Raw genomic sequence first — 26248 nt, forward strand, 5'->3', positions numbered from 1 at the left:
TTGGTGAGTTTAGTTGTGTTACTGCGAGTGTTGAGCACGTTTGAGCTAAAAAAAAAAAAAAAACAAGTCTCCACATGGGGGCAGTGCAGGACAAGACACCACTAGAGTGATGCAAGTCTCACTTTGTTCAGAGATCATGTTGCACAGGACAGAAGAAGCTCGCCGCTGCCTGTTGAACTTTTAAATAACCCAAATCAAATCTGGATGAAGGTGAAAACACAGCAGTAAATACATATACACCAAAAATATGTTTTTATTGTGAATTTACAACTAAACCCTCACTGATGTGAACAGGGAACACAGACTGGTGTCAGGCTGGTCCATGGCAATGCTGCACTGATTGTACTTGTGAGAGAATGTGTGGCCGCGCAGACCTCAGTGCATAATCATGAACGCCCAGGTTTGGCATCATCAATGTGTGTTTTTGTTTGTGTGTGTGTGCAGGCGTGTGTATGTATACACAGTTTACAAAGGAAGTAGTTGGTCATTATAAGCACCATTACAAACCCCTCTATTCCAGGGGCTTCCTCTAGTTTACAAATGCTTCATAGATTAAAAGTGGCATTGATTATTACAGTATAAACACAATTTACATGTAGTATAGAGGAGAGCGGACAGGCTATGAAGCGAGCTGTTAACGGTCGCAAAGACAGGAAACCTTCAGAATGGCCGACGGGATTGTATCTTGTTTACTACTGAGTTTTGTATAGTAGCACAGTGCATTCAGAAGTCTATGTGGGCGTGTTGCTAGCACCAGTAAATATGAATTATTCTAGTCAGTAGGAAAGATGGAAAAGCGTCGTTTAAATATGCAGTAGGAGTCATTCAAGCTCAGACATGGCTACATCTCAATAGTCCAGCGTAGGTTCCTTTCCTCTCCTGACCATTCTCAATCTTTTTCTTTTATCTCCGCTCTGTTAAGTTAATCTATGGGGATGGAGAAATGTGTTAACTTCCGTGTGTCCAGGTTGGTTCAGTCGTTGACCACGAGGGGAGGAAATTAATTTATTGCAGACTATTGGGACTCACCCTTTTCTTCCACCTAAGCTGAGTTCTAAACAAAAATAAAATAAAAATAAAAACTCAGCGTTTCAAGCTTCCTGCAGTCCACAAGCCCTTCGGACGGCACCTGATTCCACATATCATTATAGAACATTAAACCCCACAATTAAAAACCATTCACACTCTCAATAGTGCGTCACACATGTCTGTGCACGTGTGTCAGGGCGATGCGTTCTTCATTGGAATGAAAAGCGTCATACGGCCTCATTCAGCTGGTGTTTTCCACAGATATTGTATACGCATGATATGTAGAATCATCTTTGGCAATCAAATGACACGGTCCCCCCCATCCCCCCACCCCCCTTCTTGTCTCTTTGGTGGCGAGCTCTTCTCCCTGTCGGAGCAAGTAGAAGTTGCCCCTAAACCACTGACCCAGAGTCAGACATGTTTGGCCTTTTTTTTTTTTTTTTTTTTTTTCTCGGGGAGCGTGAGCCTGACCCTGGATTAGCAGCCACTGGCAACATCTGCCTGCCTCAGTCTCGTGATGGTTAATGGAGGATGAGCTGCACCCTCATCTTCAGTATGTCTCCCAGCTGTCCTGTGAGGTAGTCTTTATCGTGTTGGTCCTCCAGCTCAGCCAGATCCTTCTTCTTGTAGAGGGGCATGCTGCTAATCTGCAGGTCGTAAGCCCCTGGGGGAAGGGCCTTCTTCTTGCTCATATGCAGGTAGCTGACGCCCTCTTTCTGGTTGATCTTGAAGTAGCCATCGTCATTTCCATAGTCGATGCTGTAGCGCACGTGTTCGCTGAGGGTGGACAAGGCCGGGGTGAACTCGAGGATGTGGTCGCGGTTACTCAGGTCGCTGATGTTGAGGTGGAGCTGCAGGGTGTCCTCGATGTCCACACTGGCCAGACTTACCACCTCCTCAGTCAGCTACAGAAAAAACAGTCTGAATTTACTGATACAAGACCTACGGTGCCATTTCTTTAATAAAGAGAGACTGAGCCTGTTCAGACCTGATATTAACATCTGTCCCGAGGGATAAGACCACAAGTGATCAGCGCTAAGTTCAGGTCTGAACACACCCAAGCGCATCCTGAGATCTAATCATAAAAACCACATTGGGAGGTGGTCTGGGAAGCATGTGGCCACATTCTTTTTGCTGTGTGAATACAAATGCATCCTTGGCAAAATATGAAGGCTCAACGGCTCATCTGACGTCCTCTGACCTGCTGCACTGACACCACACGAGTTATATTCTATTCAAAAGGGTAAAATCTTTCTTTATAGTAGATCTATCAAATCATTCAGCTGGATCCACACTGCCAGGCTCAGAGATAATAAGTCGAACCTAAAGTTATTACATCAGCTAAGGAGGTTATGTCTTCACTGGTGTGTGTTTGTTTTTTTCAGGGGACTATTGAAGTTATGCGCTCTACTGAGTTTAATTATTTTCTTCAGAAACAGAATATTATACACATACTACTTTGTAAGTCCATTGTGGTCCAGTCAAAAACGGCAGCTAGAGACAGACAAATTACCTGGTTGTCTTCCATAGGATCCTCTTGTGTTGAGTTGGTGCTGCGACGTTTGCGTCCCTTCTTGGGATAACCATTGATCTTACATTCATAGCAGGCTTCAGGAGACAGGGAATTATCATCCGCCTCGCCTCCTTCTCCACCGCTGGAGCCACCGCTAGTAAAGCCAAGACCCGTCACGCAGTGTCTGAACCAAGAGACGAAACCATCAGTCAACTAGAAACATCTACAGACACCTTCCACACAGAGTCAGGCTCTAACAGAACGTACCCTTGTCCTGCACGGAAGTACCCATTGGGACATCCACAGAGGTAACCGCCGTCTGTGTTTGAGCAGCCGAACTTGCAGGGGTTCTGGCTGGTGGAGCACTCATTGATGTCCGCGCAGCCTCCGGCCTGCTCGTAGTTGAAGCCAGTGGGGCAGAGGCAGCGGAAGCTCCCCAGGGTGTTGTGGCACGACGCTCCCCCGCAGATCTGGCTGTTCAAGCACTCGTTCTCATCTGGGTCACAGAAATGTGACAGGAAGTAAACAAGCAAGAGGTCATTCCAGTTAAAGGACACAAACAATACTGATAAACTCTGATAACATAAAAAATAGAGGCCTAATCAACAGAAGCTTGTTATTTTGGAGCATAATGAGAAACACACACACACACAATTCCTGCCTGTGCCTAAACTATACAAATCATTCTAAGTACTAAAAGATTTTGATGTTGCACCATCCTCATTTGTTTTTCATCCCCACTTTCAAAAGACGTTGTGTCCTTTTCGAGTTAGATATTTTTCATAAGCCCATTCTCTCTTGTCAACACCATATTTCAGCATAATTAGACAATTAAAAACTGAGCTTTAATAATGGTCTTGTCACTTGGATAACAACACATTTTATTTGTGGATAAAGGCTAAACATACTTTTGTACAAAACTAAACTGTCATCACAAATAAAGCATAACTTGTTTTTAATTTAATTCTTCACAATAATCCCTCAGCAGCAGGAGGTGGAGAGTGGAAACGGCTGTTTATATCTTTCAACCTTTCCCCCCTCTCTCTCTCTCTCTCTCTCTCTCTCTCTCTCTCTTGTTGACCGTTTCCTTCACTTCCCTGTCGTTTCCCTTCTGTCTGTATTTACTACAATGGGGGGAAATAGAATTGGCGCCAATAGAATCTGTTTACAACCATGAGAAGCAGACAGGCTAATGAAGATAGTTATACATTTGGCTTAATTTTGCATTATGTACTAATTGACACTGAACTTTTCATGTTTGACTAATTAAATGAAAATTGTTAATTGTAAAACAGCAGAAAGAAGAACGACAACTTGCTCTGTTTTTAAAAGGTTGTTACAAACACTTCTTATAATCTTTTTCTTTTTCCGGTTCTTGTTTCAGAATAAGAAATCTAATAAGCTGATAATGAGCATTCAAACATAACATTTCCTTTTCTCAGGGAAGGGTTGAAATTCCAGAGGAACATATTTTGGACATATTCTTATTTTAACAGCGGCTGAAAAGAGGTGAAGGATGGAGATGTTGTTTTAAAAAGGTTCCAGGTCGGACTCCAGCCCAGAACATCCAGGCTGAATTTTACATACTTTCACCAGGATGCTCTGAAAGGAAAGAATTTTTATATTTGCAGATAAAAAGTGGTGCAGTGGTTTAACTCACCCACACACTGGTTCCACTGGTAGTGCTGCAGGTAGCCTTGAGGACAGCTGCACCTGTATCCACCCACCAGATTTTGACAGCCATGCTGACATCTGTGGTTTCCATCACACTCATCCATATCTGTCAGGGACAAACACACAAAACACGACTGTAACATCCTTTATTCTGTATCAGCTGATTCTGAGGTTGATGTCAGTCGCTTTCAGACCTTCACAGCTTTGTCCGTTGGGATCTAATGAGAATCCTCGCTGGCAGTCGCAGTTGAAGCTCCCCGGCGTGTTCTGGCAGGCGCCATTGGAGCCACACAAGCCAGGATCAGATGCACATTCGTTGTTGTCTACGCAGAGAGGAGGAAAAGGTTTTTTCGGATGTTTTATTTAGTCTGAAGAAGAGGTCGCCTTGGCTGCAACACTGTTTACCCCTGAGACTCCTAAAGTGTTTTGTGGACTCAAACCCTCACCCACCCCTCCATCGGCATAGTGGTGAGTAGATAAAGAGTGAAATTTCATTTATTGGACAACTATCCCTTTAATAATAAAATCTCTCACCTAACCGCAGACCAGAAGAGTTCTTATCTTAACGCTCACTCTTGACTTTGGGAATAATAGTCTGCCAAATATAATCTAAACCCAACATCTACTTGCTTTGCCTGGAAAAGTAGAAAGTGAGCGTTGAGTTAATTTTATTTTGTCAGACAAGACGAACAATTTGACAATTGTGTTTGGAATCGGTGCAAATCTGAACCTGATCACGTAGCTTTTTGGTTACTGAGATAAAAGCAGAGAAAAGATGTAATCTCTAAATGTCAATGGTTGCTTGCCTGATCCTGGATTTTCACAGTTAGTTTAGATTTTTAAAAGACTTTTAATTTGTTCCCAGCTTCAGATCTCTGTTTGGTGGAACGGACAACATGTGGCGAATAGGTCTCAAAACCATAGAGGTGAGCATCTACTTTCACTAAGCACTTGGTGCTTTAAAGTAACAATCATTATCAGAAAGTGTGACTGAAAAACAGAAACCTTAAACATCAGCAAACTGGACAAGGACACATTTTTTCTTTGCAGCAGCCGCTAGAAAGAGCAGATGTACTGGAAAGAATGAGGTTTTATAATCTTTACAATACTCCTGGAAAAGTGTTCAACAGTATTTTTGGACAGCAGTTACTGAGGTTCGTTGTGTTTTATGTCCAACCCATGTTTCTCCAACCTTTGTCATTGGCCTATCATCCAAACTGAGAGTTCCCTGTCACTGACTTAATGTGAGATCATAAGACCTGCTTTATGGTCCAGAAAAAAAAGGCTGCTGGTAGCCACGGCGATCAACTGCAATGTTCCATAACAAAGCATCGCTAAGCTGCCATGACTACAAACCCGTCCGGCCTAATTAGATCAGTGTGATATCACCCAGAGTCCATTAACTCTGAATGAGAGTCAGTAAAAGTTAGACAAGAGGGAGCTTCAGGGGGCTTTCATGAGCTGGGCTGGAAGGTACTGTAGAGCCATTTTCAGACATGAACTCCAGAGAATGTCCACACAATTGGGACTAGACTTTCTCAGGAGATTGACACAAGAAGAACGCAGCAGGAGATTCTCCGGTCAGACGTATTTACAACAAGAATCCTGTGGAGGACGTCCTGCTGTGTTCTCACCAGGCCTCACTCGGACATTATCCTGGAGTTCTTCCTAGGCAGCTTGCAGGAGAAACTCCAGAGAAAGTCCAGAGCCTCTCACATACAGCCCCAATGGAGAACGTCAGGAGATTATCCCGAGTTCGGTGCATGTCTGAAAGCAGCTCAAGTTTGCTCAGGTCATGTAGCACATAGATAATTGTATAAGTAGCATTCATGATTACTAAATATTTGACTGTGGAGTGTGTGTATTTACCGATGCAGGCAGAATGATGCTGGGTGAAGCCAGGGGGACATTTGCATGTAAACCCACCAATGGTGTTAACACATAGAAACTGACAGTTGTGCTGTTTGGTCGAACACTCGTCCAGATCTGGAATGGAAGAGAAATACAAGGAATGATTTAAAAGACAAGCTACATTTGTGTAGTAGTTTTAAAGTGTGTTTATGATCCTGTGGTTGGAACTGGGTCAGATCATTGCATGTACTACTGTATGGGGGCTGCTCCGAATCAAATTCCAGTCCTTCTACAGTCACTGACCTAATAATGAACTGCAAATGAACCAGACACCGGAAACACAGAGGGGTACAGCAGAGGGGGGGAGCTACAGCCACATTAAATAAAGATGAAAAAGAACCTGAAAATTAATGAGCAAACGTGTTCAGACTCACAAACAAGTCTGATAAACACTAACACACACAGATGCACAGGGTCAGTGGCTCGTACACGTTCATGAACAAACGTAGCGTCTCGAACAATGAGCAGAACACTGGCGCAGGTCCCGCCCCTCTCAGCACTACTGTAGCTTTAACTTTGAAGTTAAGTCAAGCGGGAAGAGTGCAAGTGAGCTTGACTGAGCCGAGCAGCCACAATATTTAGAAGTTGTGTATTTCATGGGTGTCACCTTTGCAGCTCTTTCCATCCTCCTGCAGGATGTAGCCACGGGGGCAGGAACAGAGGTAGCCTCCCTCCGTGTTCTTACAGATGAAGTTACAAGGCTTTGGTGCTTGTATGCACTCATCCACATCTAGAATGCAAGGGACAGGGTGAGACAGAGAGAGAGAGAGAGTCAGTTTGAGCCTGAAATTCCATAAGGGGAGATGATGAGACAGACAGACTCGGGCTGCATTTTTCAGAGGAGTGTGTGGGCAGTCCACCCACGTCGTTTCGGATCTTTACTAGACAGCAGGAATGAGAACAGGAGGCAGGCACTGTACGAAAAGAGTCCATAAAGTGTTAAGTGCTGGGGATCAAATCAAGCCTTACCCACACACTGCGTGCTGCTGATATCAGTGGTGTAGCCAGGTTTGCAGATGCAGTTGTAGGAGCCCAAAGCGTTGATACACTGACCGTTCTTGCACAAGTTCCCCATGACACGACATTCGTCAATATCTGGACAGAAACAAGAAGAGTCAGCTCCAGATGGATTTATTTCTGTGCATTTATCTGTGCATCAGTGTTGTGTCAAATATAAGAGCAAACCAATGCTGTGTAAGTTATTTCATCAGCCAACAGCAACTATGAATAAGTGGTTTCCTGTGCACTAGTTACAGCTGATAAATTTATGAGGCGTAACAGATGCTCTAGTATTCAGGCAGCACTTCTGGATATTCTCCAATCATTTTACTACACATAGAACATTAACCCAAAACTTGTTCAGATTATCCATCACGTTGGACTCTGCTTTATTTATTGTAAATTAAATGTGAGCAGGGACCATTTTGAAAGCACGTCCTGCTGCCCTGTGGGTATGACAGATGTCATTAAAATTCAATGCAGAAAAGTTTCTCTGACTGGGATTTTTTTTTTTTCCGAATGACGCAGCCTCAATTAAAAACCTGCTTTTAAAATGAAATCAGCTTCCAACAGCAAGTGAGTGTGTGGATACCAGGTTGGAGGACATCTAGGGCTCAATCATGTGAAACTACCAATATGTTTGTCTACCTAGTAACAATTCTAAAAATCTTTGTGGACTGAGTCCTGCAGCAGATCTTTACTCGGTGAGGCTCAATGACAGCAGGTCACCTTTACAGTTTCAGAAGGAAAGCTGCAACCAGCATCACCACAGGCCGAGCACATGGCCACTGCACTAGTTCTAACAGTTTTAGATGTAATATATTTAAAATCCTGTTTGCTCCATGAATGACAAAACCTTTTATCCAACAAGTTGCTGTGGATTTTTGATTTTTTCACAGTTATGTTTAATTTAACACCTCTGCCATCAGTGGTGTATCCAGGTCCCAGAGGACACATCCTCTTGTACTGGGTGGTCCCGGGCAGCGGGCACAGCTCACAGTTGGTGCCCCAGCCTCTGCCTCCATCACAGCAACACTCTGACTTGGTCACCATGTTCCTGTTGCTCGACGTCATCTGACACAGAGTGGTCAGGACCTCAGTGAAGCAGAAGCCTTCACGGTTATCTGGAGGGTGGGAGGGACACAGAGAGACACGAGTGTGACCATGAGACAAACTGACAAAAAGAAAGCAAAGCAAAACACCCAGACAGGACCTGGCCTCAGAAACCCAGACGTAAAAAGATTACCCACACCGCTCTATCACTGTTGTCTGTGAGGAGTGAGATAGCTATAGAACCGCAGACGCTTTTCTCACTGAGTTCAGCACATCATGTCTACCCAGTATATTTAGCATAGGGCCTTTGAGAGGATTTCCTTGCTCCTATCTTAACAGTAACAGACACATGGTTTTTAACAAGACTGTCATGGAATGGTTAAATTCCCACTGAGATTAAAATGACTGCTTCACCCAGTAAAACAAGACTCAACTGCAAAAAACATTTTAATAAATGTGTCTAAGAAAAACATATTTCTGGATACGTTAAACTCTTAGGGCTATTCAATTATTAAATTACTAAATAATATGGGAGATTGAATGAGAGGATATTTTTGATGTGTCCCAAGTACAGTGACTGCACAACAATTGTGTGTTATATATAATAATTTATTTTGGGCACCTAATTTGTATGTATCTTTATTGTCACTCTACAAGCACAATACATATATAAAGTAAAATAATGGAATTACCAGTGAAAGCTTAGACTAAGCTTAAGATTAAATAATATATATATATGCATAAACAAGGAATTCAAAATATAGAGATGATAAACAAGTACTGAGAAATCCTTTAATCAAGTGTCGATATCGAGTTGCACAGATAAAATTGAATAAATATTGCACTTGGGAGTGGTGGATAGTTGAGATGCCACTATATGAGGAGTTTAACTTTAAGATCATGTTTCCTAACTGGAATATGTCACATTAAAAAAGCAATGAACTCAACAGAGAAGAAAAACATACTGTGAGACCAAGATACATTGATAATCACATATTATACGCACCGATACATTCAGTCTGTGTGGGGTTCGCGACGAAACCTTGGTCACATCTGCAGCGGTAGCTTCCCACTGTGTTCTCACAGCGGCCGTTCTTACAGGTGCCTGGTTTGGCTGTACACTCGTTCAGATCTAACACACACAGTGTAAAGATAAAAATGAAATATTTGTTACACAGGATTATATAAAGTTAAAGTGGAAGTTTAACCAGGTGCAATATATCTGATGGCCCTTGATCGAGTGTTTGCAAACACCTCCGTACACATCTTTGTTTTATTTAGTTATATTCAAATCATTTGACAAATCTGTTCGATTATTTGCGCTCTGATAGTTACCCAAGCAAATCATCCTTTTAATTGTGTTTCCTGTATTTTAACCAACAGTTCCCAAGTAAATATCCCCCACTATGGGGTTTTATTGCTTTTGTGCACATATTCAGAGCTTACCATCTGATTTTCATGGCAATAATTAGAGAGATTCACTGCTTCACCACAATTATCTTATTGTGAGTTTCACAAAGTCTCTAATGACTCAAGACCATTGTGTTAACAACTCCTACAACTGGAGAAAATCCAGAATACACTCTGAGCTGTGTGCACACAAAAAGCAGATTAATATCAAATTAGATTTATTTTTATGCAGAGTTAAGCCAAGATTTGAACCAGAGTAATGGTGTATGATGTCATACATAGTGACAAAATAATAATCTTACCCATGCAACCCTCTCCGTTGGGCTGGCGTGTGAATCCAGGTGAACAGATGCACATGTATGTACCTATTAGATTCTTGCAGGTCATGCCCCTGCTGGCACAGTCATCTATACCATCCTCACACTCATTCTGATCTGGAAAAAAAACAGAATACAAAGAGTAAGAGGAAGTGTGGAGAAATCAGTGTGTACGCAGAGCAGTGATTTAACGCAGGCACTCGTACACGCAGCCGTTTTAATCTAACCACTCAATCCAATGCTGAGTGCTAACAGGCATGTAGTGGGAGAGTTGGTGGTCTGTTTGGAGATCTAATGTAAACAGTGACGCTATAGACATTGACGAGTTCCTCCTGTCTCAGAGCTTCCCTCCAAATACATCCGTTGCTATGGTGCGCGAGCTATCTGCAAGCGCGGAGGTGTAAATAGCGAGTTTCCAAAGAGACAGAGAACCCTTGAGGATTTTACAGAGATAGTGCGTTGTGTAACTTTGTGCATGGGACTGGCACATCTCCATTAAACTGACAATGACTACGAAAGCTGAGAGTGAGTATAAGTGAGTCATTTATATGTCGCACCTTTACACATCCTCCTGTCCTCGCGCAGAACGTAGCCAGTGGGACATTTGCACTCATATGAGCCAACCACGTTAACACAGCGGAAGGCGCACAGCAGAGGGTTCTGGGCACACTCATTGATGTCTGGAACACAAGGTGACAAGTTACAGTCATACCACAGACGTACAAAGACTGCATGATGCACGTGACAGCGCACACATGGTGTCACATACCTTCACAGGTCATCATTGGCCCAGGCTCAAAGCCGTCATCACACGCACATTCGAACCCACCGATCACATTGGTGCATGTGCCGTTGCGGCAAGGATTGCCGATTTTACACTCATCAGTGTCTGTGTTGACGACGGTTAGGAAAACCTCATTAATCATCTTAGTGCTGGATTCATATTTACCAAGTGAATAAAAATGTGTGGGAGAGTAAGAGAGACAACGAGAGGAGGAAGATGAGGAAGAGGAGACACTGACTGTGAACTGACCTTCACATCTGACTCCACTATTGTCCAGGTGGTATCCCAATGGACACTCACAGCGGAAAGAGCCGTCTGTGTTGATGCACTGGCCATTGACACAAGGGTCGTTGACACATTCATCAATATCTACAATGAGAAAAAGTTGATAACAAGGAAATTACACTCCAGAACTGTAACAGAGACACAGAACAGTGAAGGTTCAGTGATGAGACTCGTACCCTTTGGGTGGTCGTCTGTCCCCTGTTGATATCCCTCGTTTGGACAGAGAAGACGATACCCCTCTGGAACCATGAGATGAGAAGAGTCATAAACACCACGAAATAATGTTAATTATTTATTTGTATGCAGTAAAGTGTTTCCCTGCATATGTCGTGTGTGTGTATATGTGATACGAAGAGTACGCACCCTCTCCTTTGCTCGGGCAGATTTCACAGGGGTCTCCCCAGCCTTGACCTGGCATTCCAGTGCAGCAGCACGCTGCCTTGGAAGTGTTCTGAGGCTTTGGAGCCAGGCAGCGGCCATTATCAAACTTGGTATAGCAGTAGTTCACACGGATATCTAGAGGTTAAAACACACACAGTGAACATGACGAGTCAGAAGACAGAGTGACAGATGGAAGCAGCAGTAACACATCCTGTTATTTTGTTATTCCAGCACTTTTACATATTTTAATGAGTTCCATTATTTGTTTTCTTGCTGTAAGTTGAGATGAGATGAAAGACAAGGAAACTGATGCCATTTTATCCACGTCTACCCATTTAACATGTAGCTACAGCAAGTAGATTAGTGTTTACCTGTTTCTACTGTACATTGACCAAAGTAAAAAGTTTTTGTAGAGATACCAGAGGCTGGTTGACAATCATTGTTTGACAGTGTCTCTCTCTCTCTGTCTCTAGTTCTCTCTCGCTCTGGTTCCTCCTGGACTGGACAGGCACTTACTTGTAATAAGAAGCATATGGTCGTGCTCTCCTGCTAGCACTGGCCTTCACTGGATGCAACACAAATAAGCTTTCTGACCACCATAGATCACACATACACACACACGTGCGGGCACACATACACACACACACACACACAGACACGCACACAAACATACACACACACCTGGCTCAGAGGCCAGGATCACATGCATGGACACCTGGTGGTGCAGGGAGGATGTCAAAAAGTGTCATGTTACTTTCCTCCATGAAACTGATTTGTCAGCCTTTCCGCAAAAGAGATTTATGGTGCTTTGTGCACAGCTGGTAACCAAGTGTGTGTGAGCGTCAGCGTGTCAGCATCAGCACGTGCATATGTCATTCTCATTTTGTAGTTCGTATATGAACTGTATCATTAAAATGTTTAAATACTGTACTTTCTAGATGTGGTAACATAAAAGTTCGATGCTATATGATTTCTTTGAATCAGTGGCAGAATCTTATAAAACAGGAAAAATGGCATAAAAAGTCAAACATGTTATTGGAGAGATAACGTTTGAGATAAATCAGTGCTTCAAATCAGTACAGTGGGGACACAAATCTGATGGTGGAGAGGGTGGTGACAGATATTTAATGACAAACAGTCTCTGGTTATGACAATGGATATTTGCAAAACCACCATGACATTATAATTTGAACCATATCAATAATTGAGGAGTCCTGGCAGCCGAGCTGAGACCCACACAATGTGTTCTTATCACAATATTCTAAGTACGATTCAAACCAGGGACTGATGCACACCACCCCTCTCTGATGCTCCCCGTCTTTCTATATGATCCACATATACAAACTGTTGTCATGGCCAAATGTGACTTTGTCTTTTGTTTTCTTACAAAGTTAATGTTTCATTAATTCGTTCTTTCAGTCATTCATTCAGTCGTCACTCCACTTGCATCCTCCATGGATGTGCATGATGCAAACATTAAACTTTAATACAAAAGCAATAAAGACCAATTCCTGGTCAATAAACTTAAAGGCTTTTGCAGCTACTGTCTCACTTTGGTACGACCGGTAGCTTTAGTGATGTAACTGACTCAATCTGTATGTCAGGTGCTTTCAGCATTAATGCATTATTGTCACTTGCTGCCTCAGTGGCGTCTGTTCAACAAAAGCAACAGGACACAAGATTCCCTGACACACTGTGTTATGAGATTGGCTGTGGTTTACTATTCTTTTGGGAATATTACTTGAGTTGAGTCTAGAGCTCAGATCAATAAAGAATACGATATATAATCTATAATACTGCATTAATAGCCAGTTCATTGCACATAGCTCTCTTGTATGTCACAATTAACATAACAATTCATAATATCTTCTCTATTTTTGATTATATATGAACAGATTCAATCAAAAATGTAAAAAAATATATAGAGTAGATCTTTTGTACATGTACATTGTGAGTGTACCCAAAGTTACATATGATTTTCATCACTGTAGTCATAATGATTTTCTTCATTGTCTTCCCTCTATTACCATCTCTTACAAAAACAAGTCTTTTCTCAGTGGGACAGGGTCAACTTTGATCTCTTTTATTGCCCATATTGCTCACTCTCCACCCAACTCCTCCTTTTTATCCCCCGACCCTCGGTCGAGCCCGTCGGACACTGGGGAGAAATGTGAAATACAAACTGTAGACCACCTCAATGAACTGATGATGTCATCACTTCAGTGTTTGGAGGGGGAACACCCTAACGGAGGACTCAGTATGCACCCACCCAAGCCAGAAACACACAGATGTACGTAAACTCTCTCTCACACACACACACACACACACACACACACACACACACACACACACACACACACACACACACACACACACACACGTCAGGAATGGAAAAGTGATTTGTTCAGAGCCACCCTTGGCCTTGTTGAGGCAGCAGAAGCAGCCTGAACACAGTGTGCTATCATAAAGGAGCAGATAAAGTCGAACACCACTGACTGCTGAACACTCAGACACATCATGCAGATACACAAGAATTTAAACTCTGCACTTGATGCACACCCACTCAGTTTGTTATCTCTAACCTTAACCATGATCTTACCTCTTATCTGGACCTCAGAATGATGTTTTGCCTCATTAAGACCAGGCTTTGGTCCCCATGAGGTCTACTGGTCCTTACAAGGTCAGTGTTTATACTGGAGGAGGTCTTAAAGAGGCAACAAAACCAGTATACACACACACACACACTCACACTCACACACACAAAATTACCTAAACATCTACGTCCGGAGGCAGAGATCTGGAAGCCTTCAGGACACAAGCAGGTGAAGCTTCCTTCAGTGTTTGAGCAGGTTCCAAATGTACACATCTCAGGTGACTGGGAGCATTCGTCAATATCTGACACACAAAAAGAGGAACAACATCAGACACCTTCTCAAACTGACACATTTACAAATAAAATCTAAATCCATTTCTAATTTTGTAGCTTCAGAATTCCACCCTGCAGTCCTTCATTCGCATCTCATTTTTCCTTGAGCTGCTGTCATGGCTGCACGGATGAAGTCATACCTTGACTTCATGGTCTATCCAAATGTGATAAAAGTGAGCGTAATCTCACTAATGGGTGGTTGGATAAAGGCGTATTATCTGGATCAGCCTCCATGTCACATGTGCGCTCATCACAATGACAAGCTGCTGCTGTTACTGATGCTGAGAACTGAGTGCTGTTCCCCTCTGCTTCCAGGAACAGAGCACAAAGCAGGAATGTGTTGAAGTCTGCCGAAAATCTCTTCATCAGCCCCACTGTATAAACAACCCAAGTTTTCTGGCCTGAACCCACTCCCACATACAGACAGGGAGAAGATGGGTGTTCTGTAGGAGCAGGGCAATTGAAGGAAGGAAGAGTCAGAGTGGCAGTTTATTCTCTTCTCGCACTTCTCAGCAGTCAATCTAAAATTGTATATATATATCATATAATATATATCATATAATATATATTATATGATATATAGGTGAGATTTAATCAAACGTGCAGATACTGTTTTCTATTACTCTAGAAATTACTGTTTTTTAATTTTTCATGATACAGAACTCGCCGTCTGTACCTTCACAGGTTTCCTCATGCAGATAGTAGCCAGGTGGGCAGATACACCTGTAAGAGCCTTCCAGATTCAGACAAGTTCCTGCACCGCATGTGCCTGGATTCACTGCACACTCATTAATATCTGAGGGAAAAATGAAAATACAAGGAATGCACCATAAATGATACATATTATAATCACATACACATAAAAAATTCAAAGTGGCGTGTCTGTACCTGCACACAGTCTGCCGTCTAGAGTCAGCTCGTAGCCGTCATGGCACACGCAGAGGAAGGTGCCCACTGTGTTCACGCACTGGCCGTTCCGACACAAGCCCCTCTGCGTCATACACTCATCGACATCTAGTCAACACAAACACATCATCACCACAACATATCACATAAAGACTGTAGCGGTCTTGGTTTCGCTCTTTTGCAACACATCCACAGATGAACACACCTATGCAGTCACTGTTGTGTGAGTTCAGGAAGCCGGGGTAGCAGAGACAGTTGTAGGAGCCCACTGTATTCTTACAGGTCCCGTTACCACAGGGTTGTCTCTCACACTCGTCCACGTCTGGAACCAGAGAACATCATCACAGTTTAACCTTAGACTTTATTCACATTGCACACTACTCTGAGAAAGACAAGACCACAAAACAAGAGAGAGCGGATAGGAAGCAGCAAAGCTTACCGACACACATTGACCTGTCCGCCGTCGTTTTAAAGCCGTTGGAGCAGACGCAGCGATAGCTACCCAGCGTGTCGATGCACTGACCGGGGTTGCATATACCAGGGTTCTCAATGCATTCATTTCGGTCTGAATAAAGGAGAAAATAGATGTGTGAAAATCACAGTGAGTCAAAAATAATCATAGAATATAAAGTCCCAATAGTATCAGTTCTTCCAGTAAATCAGTCATTATACTGGCACAAGGCAGTTTCACCTGTCAATCTGTGATGGCTTAGTTTGGTGTATTTTTATTTCTTCCATTGGTGTATCATATACCAAATATAATCATACCAAAGAAAATGAAAATCCCATGTCATGCATACCAAACTCTCTCCAGTTCTATGGGGAAAACAAGAATGGCACTCAGTAGAGCACATACCTCCGCCAAATTTCACACACTCCTCCAAATGTGCTTGATTTCTTTCGTCAAGATCCATTAAATATTCTCTGAGAAAGGGACAAAAATTTTGATATATGCCCAATTTCTTGTAATGTAAAAGAAGGTGAAAAGGAAATCCTTATCCAGGTATGGACCAAAATTTAATGGGTTTTCCTCTGAGCAATACAATCCGTCCAACAAGTTTTGTGTAAATTAAAGTTATTTTTGTTGGTTGTGTGTCAAACTGTACGACATACCTAAAATTTGGAGCAAACAATGTCTCTCTGTGATACTGTATGAGATCTGATTTTCATTTTACTGATAACAAGAGTCGATGATAACTCGTGACTCTAATAACTTCAGAATTTAGATATCTGTTGTTTGCCACAAATAGGACTGTAACTGGTTATTATCTCTGTTGCACGATGACACAATAACTGCTCTGTATTTCTCAGACTTGTATGACACCAGAGTAACATCATTATTTAATTTTAGTGAAAACATGTCAAGTGGTAAATACTTCATTCGCATTATGTCTTCCAGCAAAGCTTATTTTTTTAATAAATGTTTATCACACGATTTAATTCATAATTCTCTCTCAGTACAGTTTCACTTCTCTCTCACTGGAGTCTGACCGTGAGAAGGAAGCAAAACAGGATGTTGATTTAACATTTACTTATCAGTGAGGATTCTCCAGACAGACAGCGACATGTTTCAGATATACTGCAGCACATGTTCAACAGTTCAACAGATGCTTCACATTTTCTCTTCTCTAATAACAAGCCCACCGTGAAGAATTCCCCCTCAGCCCGACTGTAACTGTGCTGCTTCTGTTCCCTTTGCAATATAAATGTCAAGAAAATCACTTGGATTTTACAGAAGCCACAATGAGCTATTTTTAAGTATTTCATTATTATATTTATCTAAACATTGAAAATCATTCAAATTATCAACGGTATGAGGTAAAAAAAACAAAAAAAACAGCTTGTCAAAGATGTCTATGCGTTGTTTTGTGTGCACACTAGCTTTACAACTGCTAATGTTTTATATTTCACATCTTGACCCAATTATTTGAAGTTATGGAATTAATTTCCAATGTTACGCAGATGATATTCAAATGTATGAGCCTTCAAAGGCTAATGACGGTTGATGTCTAAAAATAACCTCTCCGTTGATGAGAACATATCAGAAGATAGCAACAGAACAAAATTTAGTTTTTTCTATCCATGGCAGATGCTGAAATCTTCATTCAAGCCTTTGTTTCATCAATACTACATTATGTAACCTTTTGTTTTCTGGTCTGCCACATACTGGTGCTCTTCAAATGGTACAGAATGCTGTGGCGAGCATCTTAACTGAATCCAGAAAATGACCACAATAAATCAATTTCAGCTTCCCTTCATTGGCTCCATATCCATGTCAGATCAGACTTTAATGACATATAAAACTCTTAATGGGCTTGCCCCCTGATGCCTGTCTGATCTCCTTAAACCTTATATTCTATCCCATGCTTTGCATTCTCAGAATACAGGGCGCTTGTTTGTCCCAAGAGTTAAAAATGCTGGCTGCAGGCTGCAGTGCCTTTTTCTAATGGGCCCTAAATGGGAAAAGGCATCAGACCGTCTAATGATGAAGCCTTAAAATCCAAACAACACTTATCATTAAACGTTAACTTGCAGTTAGCAGTTTAATCTGCTTTGTACCTGTCACGATTCTACCACCTGTAGGTTTGTCTTAGTATCAATCAATCGGTTATAAGCAGTATATATAGTATTGTCCTTGTTGTCCTGCTAATGTAATGAGATTCTTTCTTTCTCTCTCTCCCCCTTTCCCTCTTTCTGTCTCCCAATCCATCCGATCAAGGCAGAGGGCAGCTCACCCTGAGCATGTTTGTGCTTGATGTTTCTGCTTCTCGAAAGTAAGTATGTTGTTATTATTGCTAATATTCCTACAAATACATACAATGACACGCTATATGAAAAGTGCACCGAGGTGCAGTATGAATAAATTGACTTGTTATCCGAAGTTAGCATGGTAAACTGCAAGTGCCCAGTTGTTTTCTAATACTGCTTTGCACCTTAAGAGGCATTACTGAGTCATTGCAGTGTCCAGTGTTTTGTCTATAGGGCAAGAAGCAATGTTAGGTCACTAAGAACAGAAGTGATAGAAACAAAGTAAACCAAGAGTTAAAATTGTTGCTTTCCACTGCTGGAGACAGATCTTGCTGAATAAGGGAATTAAGTTGTTGTTGGCTATGTAGTGATAGCAAATACTTATATTTGCACAGTTAAGGAGGCAAATGACAGGAAGATGTAGACAAGTCAGAATCATCCACATGGATGACTAATCTTTTTGGCTGCTTCCTCTAATCTTTTCTCTAATCCTGCTACATGTCTCCACCAATTCAGTATAATCCCCATTGAATTCACAAGGAATGGATGAAACAGCTGCAGGTTGAGTGACATGATGATCTGAGTGCTGCTGTGGCTGATCACCATCACCACAGTCTTACCTAGACATTGTCCAGTGGGAGTGAAACGATACCCAGGTTTACACTCGCAGCGGTAGCTTCCTGGCATGTTCAGACAGGCGGCGTTCTGCTGGCACACAGGTCCATTCTGACATTCGTCGATATCTAACAACAGGGACAGACGTGTTCAAAGACTTTAACAGGACGTATAAATGTAAAAGAGAGAAACCAGATCAAATGTAAAAAAATAAGAATCTCCTGCATGTAATGTTTTGTCAGCACCTTCAATTGAGCGCAAGCCTTACCTTCACAAATCAGCAGCTTGTCATTGTAGATGAAACCAATGGGGCACTCGCACCTGAAGCTGCCAATCATGTTGATGCAGACTCCATTCTCACAGACTCCTGGGATTTCCCTGCATTCATCGATATCTATCACACGAGGAAGAGACAGCAAGATAAGATATGAAGATAACATACTTTGCTTTTTCCAAATAAACCTTTTAATGGGGAAATCTTACCAATGACACGTCCAGTGGTGATGTCTATGTAATATCCTGGTCTCTCACTGCCGCACAGAATCGCAAAATCGTCTGAGTGGACATAAGACTCAGTTTTTATTTCTTGTACTTTCTTCACATATATGTTCTGGCATAACTGTGCATGAGAGCTCACCAGTGCTGGGCACAGGACACTGCTCACAGGGTTTATTCCATGCCCGGCCAATGTTGTAGGAGCAGCAGCACATCTTTTTGGTCATGTTGAAGGTCAGCTCTCCGTCACATGTCCTGTTGTCAGTATAAAAGTTTCTGTAGCAGTAGCTCTTCCTCATGTCTGTGTGTGTTTGTAAGAAAAAACATGAGAAGGTTAATGCTAGACTGTCTCTGCTTGACGTTTTTACTGAGCAAGCAGCATGCAGACGTACCCATGCAGTTGTTTCCACCGTTGACCTGCATATAGTCCACAGGACAGATACAGGTGTAGTTCCCGATGGTGTTATAGCACTGTCCTGGGCCACAGATACCTGGTCGTTCACACTCATTGACATCTGAACAGAGACACAAAGAAATGTGATTTCTTCCATCCATCTATCCATTATCTATAGTGCTTATCCTTTGAGGGTTGTGGGGGAGCATGAGCCAATCCTAGCTTACATTGGGCGAGAGGCAGCACACCCTGGACAGGTTGCCAGCTTATAACAGAGCCAACATAGGGAGAAAAACAACCAGGATTCGAAACCGGAACCCTCTTGCTGTGAGGTAACAGTGATAATCATGGCAACAGTCGCATACTGAACATCTCACAAGATAGTATTAGCTTTTATTTCCTCTACTATTGTTATAAATGTAACTTTTTGTACTAATGTTCCTTATTTCTCTATTTTAAATTGTTTCTCCACCAGCATTATTACCGCATAGCAAACACCTCAGTTCCTTCTGACCCGGCCAACAGCTGCCAGACACTCGCCTTTTGTTCTTCTAGCCAACAAACATGCTAATTAAAATGCCACCAGCCACATGTCATTGTCTAACCCTTTAGCCTCCTCCTCTCCTCCCTGTTTCTCTTTTCTAAACATCCTTCTCATTTATCTTCCCCCCGCCCATCCTTGGTCTTTCTCTCCCTCTGTCATCTCTGCCCCGTTGACAGGGGACTCAGCGTACTTCCCTAAGGAGAGGGCTGACCACATCATAGCCTCACTCCTCTGGACGCAGTTAGGCGTTCATCATCATCGTCAGTGTGCTTTGCTCGGGGAGCAACAGACACAAACTAGAGTAGACACATATTGAGCGAGAATGAACTGCAGAGATGTCAGTGGGACAATGGGGCTATTTCTTTGTCCCAGAGCTTTTTCCTCTCCTTCTCTCTCCATGTGTCCTCGCTGAAAGAAGGCCTGAACGGCTGGACTCAATTACCTTCCCACCGAAATGTCCCAGGGCAAGAACTGTAGAGGGATAGGTCACCTGTACGTTCATGTGTTTGTCGGGCTACAAAGAATACATGTGTGTGTCTGATACCTTCACAGACTCTGGTTTCTGTGTTGAGGGCGTAGCCTCTTGGACATTCGCACTGGAAGCTCCCGAAGGTGTTGATGCACTGTCCTCCCTGGCATAAGCCTGGCAACTCTTGGCACTCGTTGATGTCTGCCAGAGAGAGAAGGAAAACACTCAGTGGCATTGTGGGTAGGTGGGTGTTAAACATGAGGGTGTCTGCAAATGTGCACAACCGCACAGTAAACACATAATAGCATGTTGCTGTCTGACCTTCCAAGATGACAGTGATTGGGTTTGGTCTGAAGCCTTCTCCTCCAGGACAGAGTGTCTTGTACTCAGCTGTAACACACAACACAGCAACAAATCACATTAACCGGCAATAATGACACACGAGCCAGTCTGTGTTGTTTTCTTGCAGAATTTGACCGTAATGAGTGGCCGATGGTGAGACATTGAAGTGGTCAGGTGCCTGAAAAAGACATTTTAGCTCATTGACTCATGTCGTGTCGCTCTCTGTTCTGCTTCCTCAGATCTCAGAGTTATCCACAGAACCCAGTGGACCGGACATGGCTGCAGCTTCTCAGAGGCAAGCATTTCCTCGAGCTGAGTCATTCCCTGTAATGTTTTGAACCATCTGTTGGCAATTTCCAAGCAAGATGCACAAATGGTCTCATCTTTCCCAGCGACAACAACTGCAGCAAACTCATACTCATGGCATTACAAGAGGAGGCAGAACCTAATAACTCTATGTTAAAGCAGGTAACTTGGACCTCATCAGGACTGATTTATATTTTGGTGTTTTGGTTATGATTTCTTTTTCCTTGTTACTCCTGGTTGAGTTGGTAAGGGAAAAACTTAAACAAGTTCAATAGACTTAAGGGCAACATAATGACTGACCGATTGATTCATTCTTCCTAAAACCACTAATAGATGGATTTTATAGGGTTGTTGATTAAAGCCAGAGACCATTAGATCACTTTCAGCCTCTTAAAAGAACAAATTCTTTGACTCTACCACTCAAATTTGTATTAATTCAATGATGGAGAACAGGTGAACAGCTCTTTGTGCAGCAGTGGTGCTGACTAGACACGATGGTGAACTAACTACACATGTGTTATAACATGCAGTGATGAACATGAATAGCCACTAAATACAATTCTAATTCACAGGGTGTTAAGGCTGATGGGCCATCCTCAGCTGTACAACTTCACTATGGCTGCAGACCAGGAGGTGTATCATGTCACCTCAATCCTCCTACTTGGCTGTGCATCTCTGGCTAGAGGTCACAACTTTCACTATTGAGCTGAAACACAAAACATAACCATGGATGATGCACACAGAGTCTTAGTAACTATGGGATGACTCACTTGAGTTGACAAAGGGGCATGATTCACATGGATTTCCCCAGCCCTGGCCCAGGGAGCAGCAGCAGGACGCCTTCGAAACACCAACTCCTATCTCATTGGAGCAGTCCAAGCTTTCTGATGCATCTCCTCGGGAACGAACATCCAGGAAGCAGCTTCCAGAGCGAGTATCTGTCCACACACACAAACACAAACACAGTCCAGATATGGATGTGTATCTGGCCTTTGCTATGAAAAAATCCCAAAAATGTGCTGGGAGAGCTTGTTGAGTCTCACCTACACAGCCCACCCGAGTGGGGTTGAGTTCAAAGTCTGCAGGGCAGTTACAGTGGTAACTTCCGGGGATGTTGATACACATTCCATTGATGCAGATGGTCGGGTCTGCACATTCATTGATATCTGAAAAATGAAGACAAAGCAGTACTCAACAAAATGTCTTTATCTCAACAACAACTTATGTATCAAGAGTTTTTCATGTTTTGTCGCCTAAGTCACTGTTTTCTCCAAGAGCAGTGACCTTTCCTCTGTATCTGTCAAGTTGCCTAAGTTCACTGGGGCATAAAGAGGGCCTCAGTAGGGCTGCCACGGGCATGTGTTGACTGGTCTTACCTGTGCAGTTGCCTCCACTCCTGTCCAGTTCATAACCAAAGTTGCATTCACATCTGAAGAGTCCCGGCATATTCAGACATCGTCCATTGACACAGATGTCAGAAAAGGTACATTCGTCTATGTCTGTAAAAGAAGAGGGGGTCACAGGGGGGGACAGAGGGAAGGAAATGGAGGGGAAGAGAGAAAGAGAGAGAAGCCCAGCTGTGAGGGATTAGTGGATCATGGGATCATGGTGGAAAATTGGCAGCCAACAATAGGAAGTGAAGGCCACTCACCTCTGCTAAAGAATGACAGTTCTGGGGCAAAAAAATGCCCAGACATATCACAGCAGACACACACATATACACAAGCAGAGCAGCAGCCAAGGTTATGAAATTGTGCTCTTCCACATCATTAGACTCTGCACAAGTCATTACTGTCCAGTCCTGCCTGAGTGGGGAGAGGGAGGACCTGGACAGGTTATTTCAGGATGTTTGACACATCAGCACAATGAGGTCAGTCAGCTCATTCATTTGAATCCAGTGATGCCTTATCACTGGAAGCACGACTCACACTCGTCCGCCATCAGTCATAAACGTGTTCAGGAGACACAGCCCTGGATTTCCAACAAGATCCCTCTTCAACATGCTATTCTGTTCAATCAATTTAGCGAGCTCTCTTTTTCAACAAATGTTGCTGCGCACAATGTGTCTCAAACAAGTAGTTGAGAAGATAAAAGTTAGTTCCTAGATCAGTGTGCATGAGTCATTTTAGCATTTTAGTAAGATGTCTGGAATCAGTCGAAGATTCAGACTGAATTGCCTTTAGTTAATGTGTTAAATACTGAATAGTAACAGGATGAGAACTTGACTTCACTTTACGGAATTAATAATGTTTGTATCTAATAATAGTCACAGTCAATAGTTCTTGTGCATCAGGAAAAAGGTCCTTTCACATAGAACACGGTTTGCATCGCTGCTGGGTTCAGAACGAAAAAGGCACAGTTTTCAAACTTTTTTGTAGGAGCTACATCACTATGTTACCATGGCTACTCACAGCCATTTAACCCGCTTCTTTCTCTTTATCACAATGTGCATTCTATGTCTGGCTCTCTCTGTTTCTATAGGATGAGCAAGTTTTTGTCACAGTGCACAAAGTTTAACATTGTACTGTATACTTCCCATGTCCAAAACACTACATCTCGAGTTCCACTTGGATTGGTTGTTTTCCCCAAATTAACCAGAGCAACACCGGATGGGTTTGACTCACAGAGGTCTGAACCAGGATAGCCAGAAATGGTAGTGTTGTGTTGTCTTACCCTCGCAGGCTTTGCCATCAGTAGTGGGGAAGAAGCCCATGTCACATTCACAGCGGAAGCCTCCTGGCAGGTTCAGACAGTGGCCACTCTCACACAGGTTACCGTTCTCTGCGCACTCATCGCTGTCTGTATTGGTGATCGCACACACAGAGTCCGTAAACACAAAATGCATCAGTACATTATTTTATAGTTTGGTGTTTGACATTATTCTGTAATGTGGGACCTGAACAGTAGAATCCATCTCCAGAGAATCCTTCCTTGCATGCACAGCGATATGAGCCCATGGTGTTGAGACAGTCAGCGTTGTTGTTGCACATGTGTGTCCCATTGGAACACTCATCCAGGTCTGAAACACAACAAAAGTCCAGTTAAGTTCTTCATCCAGGAAAAGAAAAAACTATTATATTTGATGGTTTTCGTAGTCCTCAAAAAACTCAATGAAAGACTTCTCCATCTTATACAATGGGGTACAACAGTCTATGGCGATGGTACATATAAATAATGTGAGGGACTGTGAAATAAAATGAAGATACACAAGCAATACTAGTTAACAGGATCAAAGACCAACTTCAAGTAAAAAGCATCAGGAAAGAAATATTATCCTTTTGTCTGGTTACAGAATTACAGACATTCCTTTATTATGAATGTTGGCAACTGACCAAGCATTAGAGAAATTTCCATTTTATATATAGAGCTAATTATATATACTCTTTCAATGGTCCCATTCAGTGGCAGCATTTATCTCTGCACCCGAGGCCGTCAGCCGTACCTGTGCATTTGAGGCCGTCGCCGATCCACCCTGGAGCACAGCTGCATTTGAAGCTGCTGGCGGTGTTGGTGCAGGTAGCATGTCTGTCACAGTTATGGGCTCCAATCTCACACTCATTGATATCTGAGGAAGAGGAAACAAACACGATGCCATGTGAGGAAAAGAGAAAAAAAAAGACACCGCTCTGATGGTCTGATGATCTGAGTCTGCATTCTCCCCAGTGGGGCTCTTGGCACCGTGGAGCGAGTTGATGCTTGGTTTGAATTGAATAAAGGCAGCAGCATGAGATGACCGAACTTAGTGTTTCTGGCTCGCTGCTGTATCCGTGGAGAGCTGTATTTCAGAGCAATAGGCACAAAAGAGATTTTCATGATCTCTGATACTAATACCCTTCCTGCAATGGTTTAATAACCAGACCAAGACTCTATATTTTCATTGTGCAAGTGTGTCCAGAGAGCTATAAAAAGGCAAAGAGGGAGAATCATGTCCTAATGCTCAGGCCTTGTTCTGTCTGCTCTGGCTAAACTAACATTTCTGAGGTTAGGTTAGTCAAAGATCACAGCTGCACAGACACGGCACCTTGGACCTCCTTTAAATGCTCATGTTTGGTTTTCTCACCACCACAGCTGTCAAGTTGGGACACTTTAATCCTCCGAAATATAATTCATATAAAAATGTGACATTGTATTGTAACTCTGTAAATAAACATTACGTCATGTTACTGACTTGATTTCTTCCCCAGATTCCTTGTACTTTATCCTTGCAAATCTAGGATCGAGGCTGCGGCCACATCACAGATCACGATGGCAGCTTTTGTAACCAATAAGGATCTACATGAAGCTGATGTTGGCAATTAGACACTGTGAATGTGGCTTTGACTCTGCAGCTCTTGTTCCTCAAGTGGTTTCTGACATGATCAACTACATGGCACAATGGGAAAAAGTCTGTGTAGAACAACAACAATGAAGCGCCGCTAATCTGAACTAAAATAACTCTGTGGAACCTTGACCAACACAATACCTGGCCCTGAGCCTGAGGTCTGAATGTTGCAGCTCTGATAAAAAGGACTGTACCAGTGTGTGTTTGTGTGTCACTGTACATCAAGGGAAGCCATATGAACTCGATCAAGATGTAAGGACTTATAAACCAATGAGACACACTCCTCTCTGTGTGTCTGTCTTTGTGAGGGTAGTAATTCAAAACACTGTCAATTAAAGATTAGTGCTGCTGGTTTATAGTCTTCCTGAGGAGAGGGTACGGTATATTTATGCTACATTTGATGACCGGGTTAATATGAGGGCTGGAAGCAAACCGATCTCCCTGGATTAGATGGAATTAAAGATCATTTCCCCCGAGCCTTTGATGACAGAGCACAACAAACACACACATTCTCATGTGGTAATGTAGAATGCAAACAGGGGCTGTTGCACGCGAGAAATGTGTCAGTGGCCACAGCTGGTGTCAAAAGAAAAGGTTTGATTTGCCTCGGCTAATGTTTGACAGATGAGAGGCTAAAATGGATAGTGGAGAATAACACATCTGCCGTCAGAAGTGGGGAAATGTCAGTTTGCCTCTCAATTTGTATTCTTGCCTCTTTCTCTGTCTCTCATCTTTCTGTTAAACTGTCCTTCAGTCTGTCTTATTGCACTGTATGTCCAAATGTCCTCTAGTATGGCTGCCTCTCTGAACACCTGGATGTGCAGTA

The 26248-nt window shown here is 42.7% G+C and overlaps 1 protein-coding gene across 1 annotated transcript in view; it reads right to left on the reverse strand.

Moving 5' to 3' along the window:
* Positions 1 to 235: 235 nt before the first annotated feature.
* The window catches only part of fbn1 (fibrillin 1), a 60424-nt gene continuing 34411 nt past the window's right edge, over positions 236 to 26248 (reverse strand). Inside the window, exons 33-66 of the mRNA XM_020099478.2 lie at positions 24544 to 24666; positions 23998 to 24120; positions 23775 to 23900; positions 22478 to 22600; positions 22145 to 22267; positions 21872 to 22039; positions 20775 to 20843; positions 20529 to 20654; positions 19439 to 19561; positions 19189 to 19347; positions 19035 to 19106; positions 18820 to 18945; positions 18557 to 18679; positions 15628 to 15753; positions 15394 to 15510; positions 15171 to 15296; positions 14959 to 15078; positions 14126 to 14251; positions 11339 to 11491; positions 11152 to 11214; positions 10940 to 11059; positions 10676 to 10795; positions 10464 to 10586; positions 9892 to 10023; positions 9186 to 9311; positions 8044 to 8250; positions 7097 to 7222; positions 6735 to 6857; positions 6086 to 6202; positions 4411 to 4539; positions 4203 to 4322; positions 2810 to 3038; positions 2543 to 2726; positions 236 to 1934 (exon numbers count right to left, since the gene is read on the reverse strand). Coding sequence (XP_019955037.1) covers positions 1551 to 1934; positions 2543 to 2726; positions 2810 to 3038; positions 4203 to 4322; positions 4411 to 4539; positions 6086 to 6202; positions 6735 to 6857; positions 7097 to 7222; positions 8044 to 8250; positions 9186 to 9311; positions 9892 to 10023; positions 10464 to 10586; positions 10676 to 10795; positions 10940 to 11059; positions 11152 to 11214; positions 11339 to 11491; positions 14126 to 14251; positions 14959 to 15078; positions 15171 to 15296; positions 15394 to 15510; positions 15628 to 15753; positions 18557 to 18679; positions 18820 to 18945; positions 19035 to 19106; positions 19189 to 19347; positions 19439 to 19561; positions 20529 to 20654; positions 20775 to 20843; positions 21872 to 22039; positions 22145 to 22267; positions 22478 to 22600; positions 23775 to 23900; positions 23998 to 24120; positions 24544 to 24666 — 4655 coding nt within the window. The 3' untranslated portion in view covers positions 236 to 1550. The remainder of the gene's footprint in view (positions 1935 to 2542; positions 2727 to 2809; positions 3039 to 4202; positions 4323 to 4410; positions 4540 to 6085; positions 6203 to 6734; positions 6858 to 7096; positions 7223 to 8043; positions 8251 to 9185; positions 9312 to 9891; positions 10024 to 10463; positions 10587 to 10675; positions 10796 to 10939; positions 11060 to 11151; positions 11215 to 11338; positions 11492 to 14125; positions 14252 to 14958; positions 15079 to 15170; positions 15297 to 15393; positions 15511 to 15627; positions 15754 to 18556; positions 18680 to 18819; positions 18946 to 19034; positions 19107 to 19188; positions 19348 to 19438; positions 19562 to 20528; positions 20655 to 20774; positions 20844 to 21871; positions 22040 to 22144; positions 22268 to 22477; positions 22601 to 23774; positions 23901 to 23997; positions 24121 to 24543; positions 24667 to 26248) is intronic.

Source organism: Paralichthys olivaceus, chromosome 1 (assembly GCF_024713975.1).
Source record: "Paralichthys olivaceus isolate ysfri-2021 chromosome 1, ASM2471397v2, whole genome shotgun sequence".
Classification (NCBI taxonomy): domain Eukaryota; kingdom Metazoa; phylum Chordata; class Actinopteri; order Pleuronectiformes; family Paralichthyidae; genus Paralichthys; species Paralichthys olivaceus.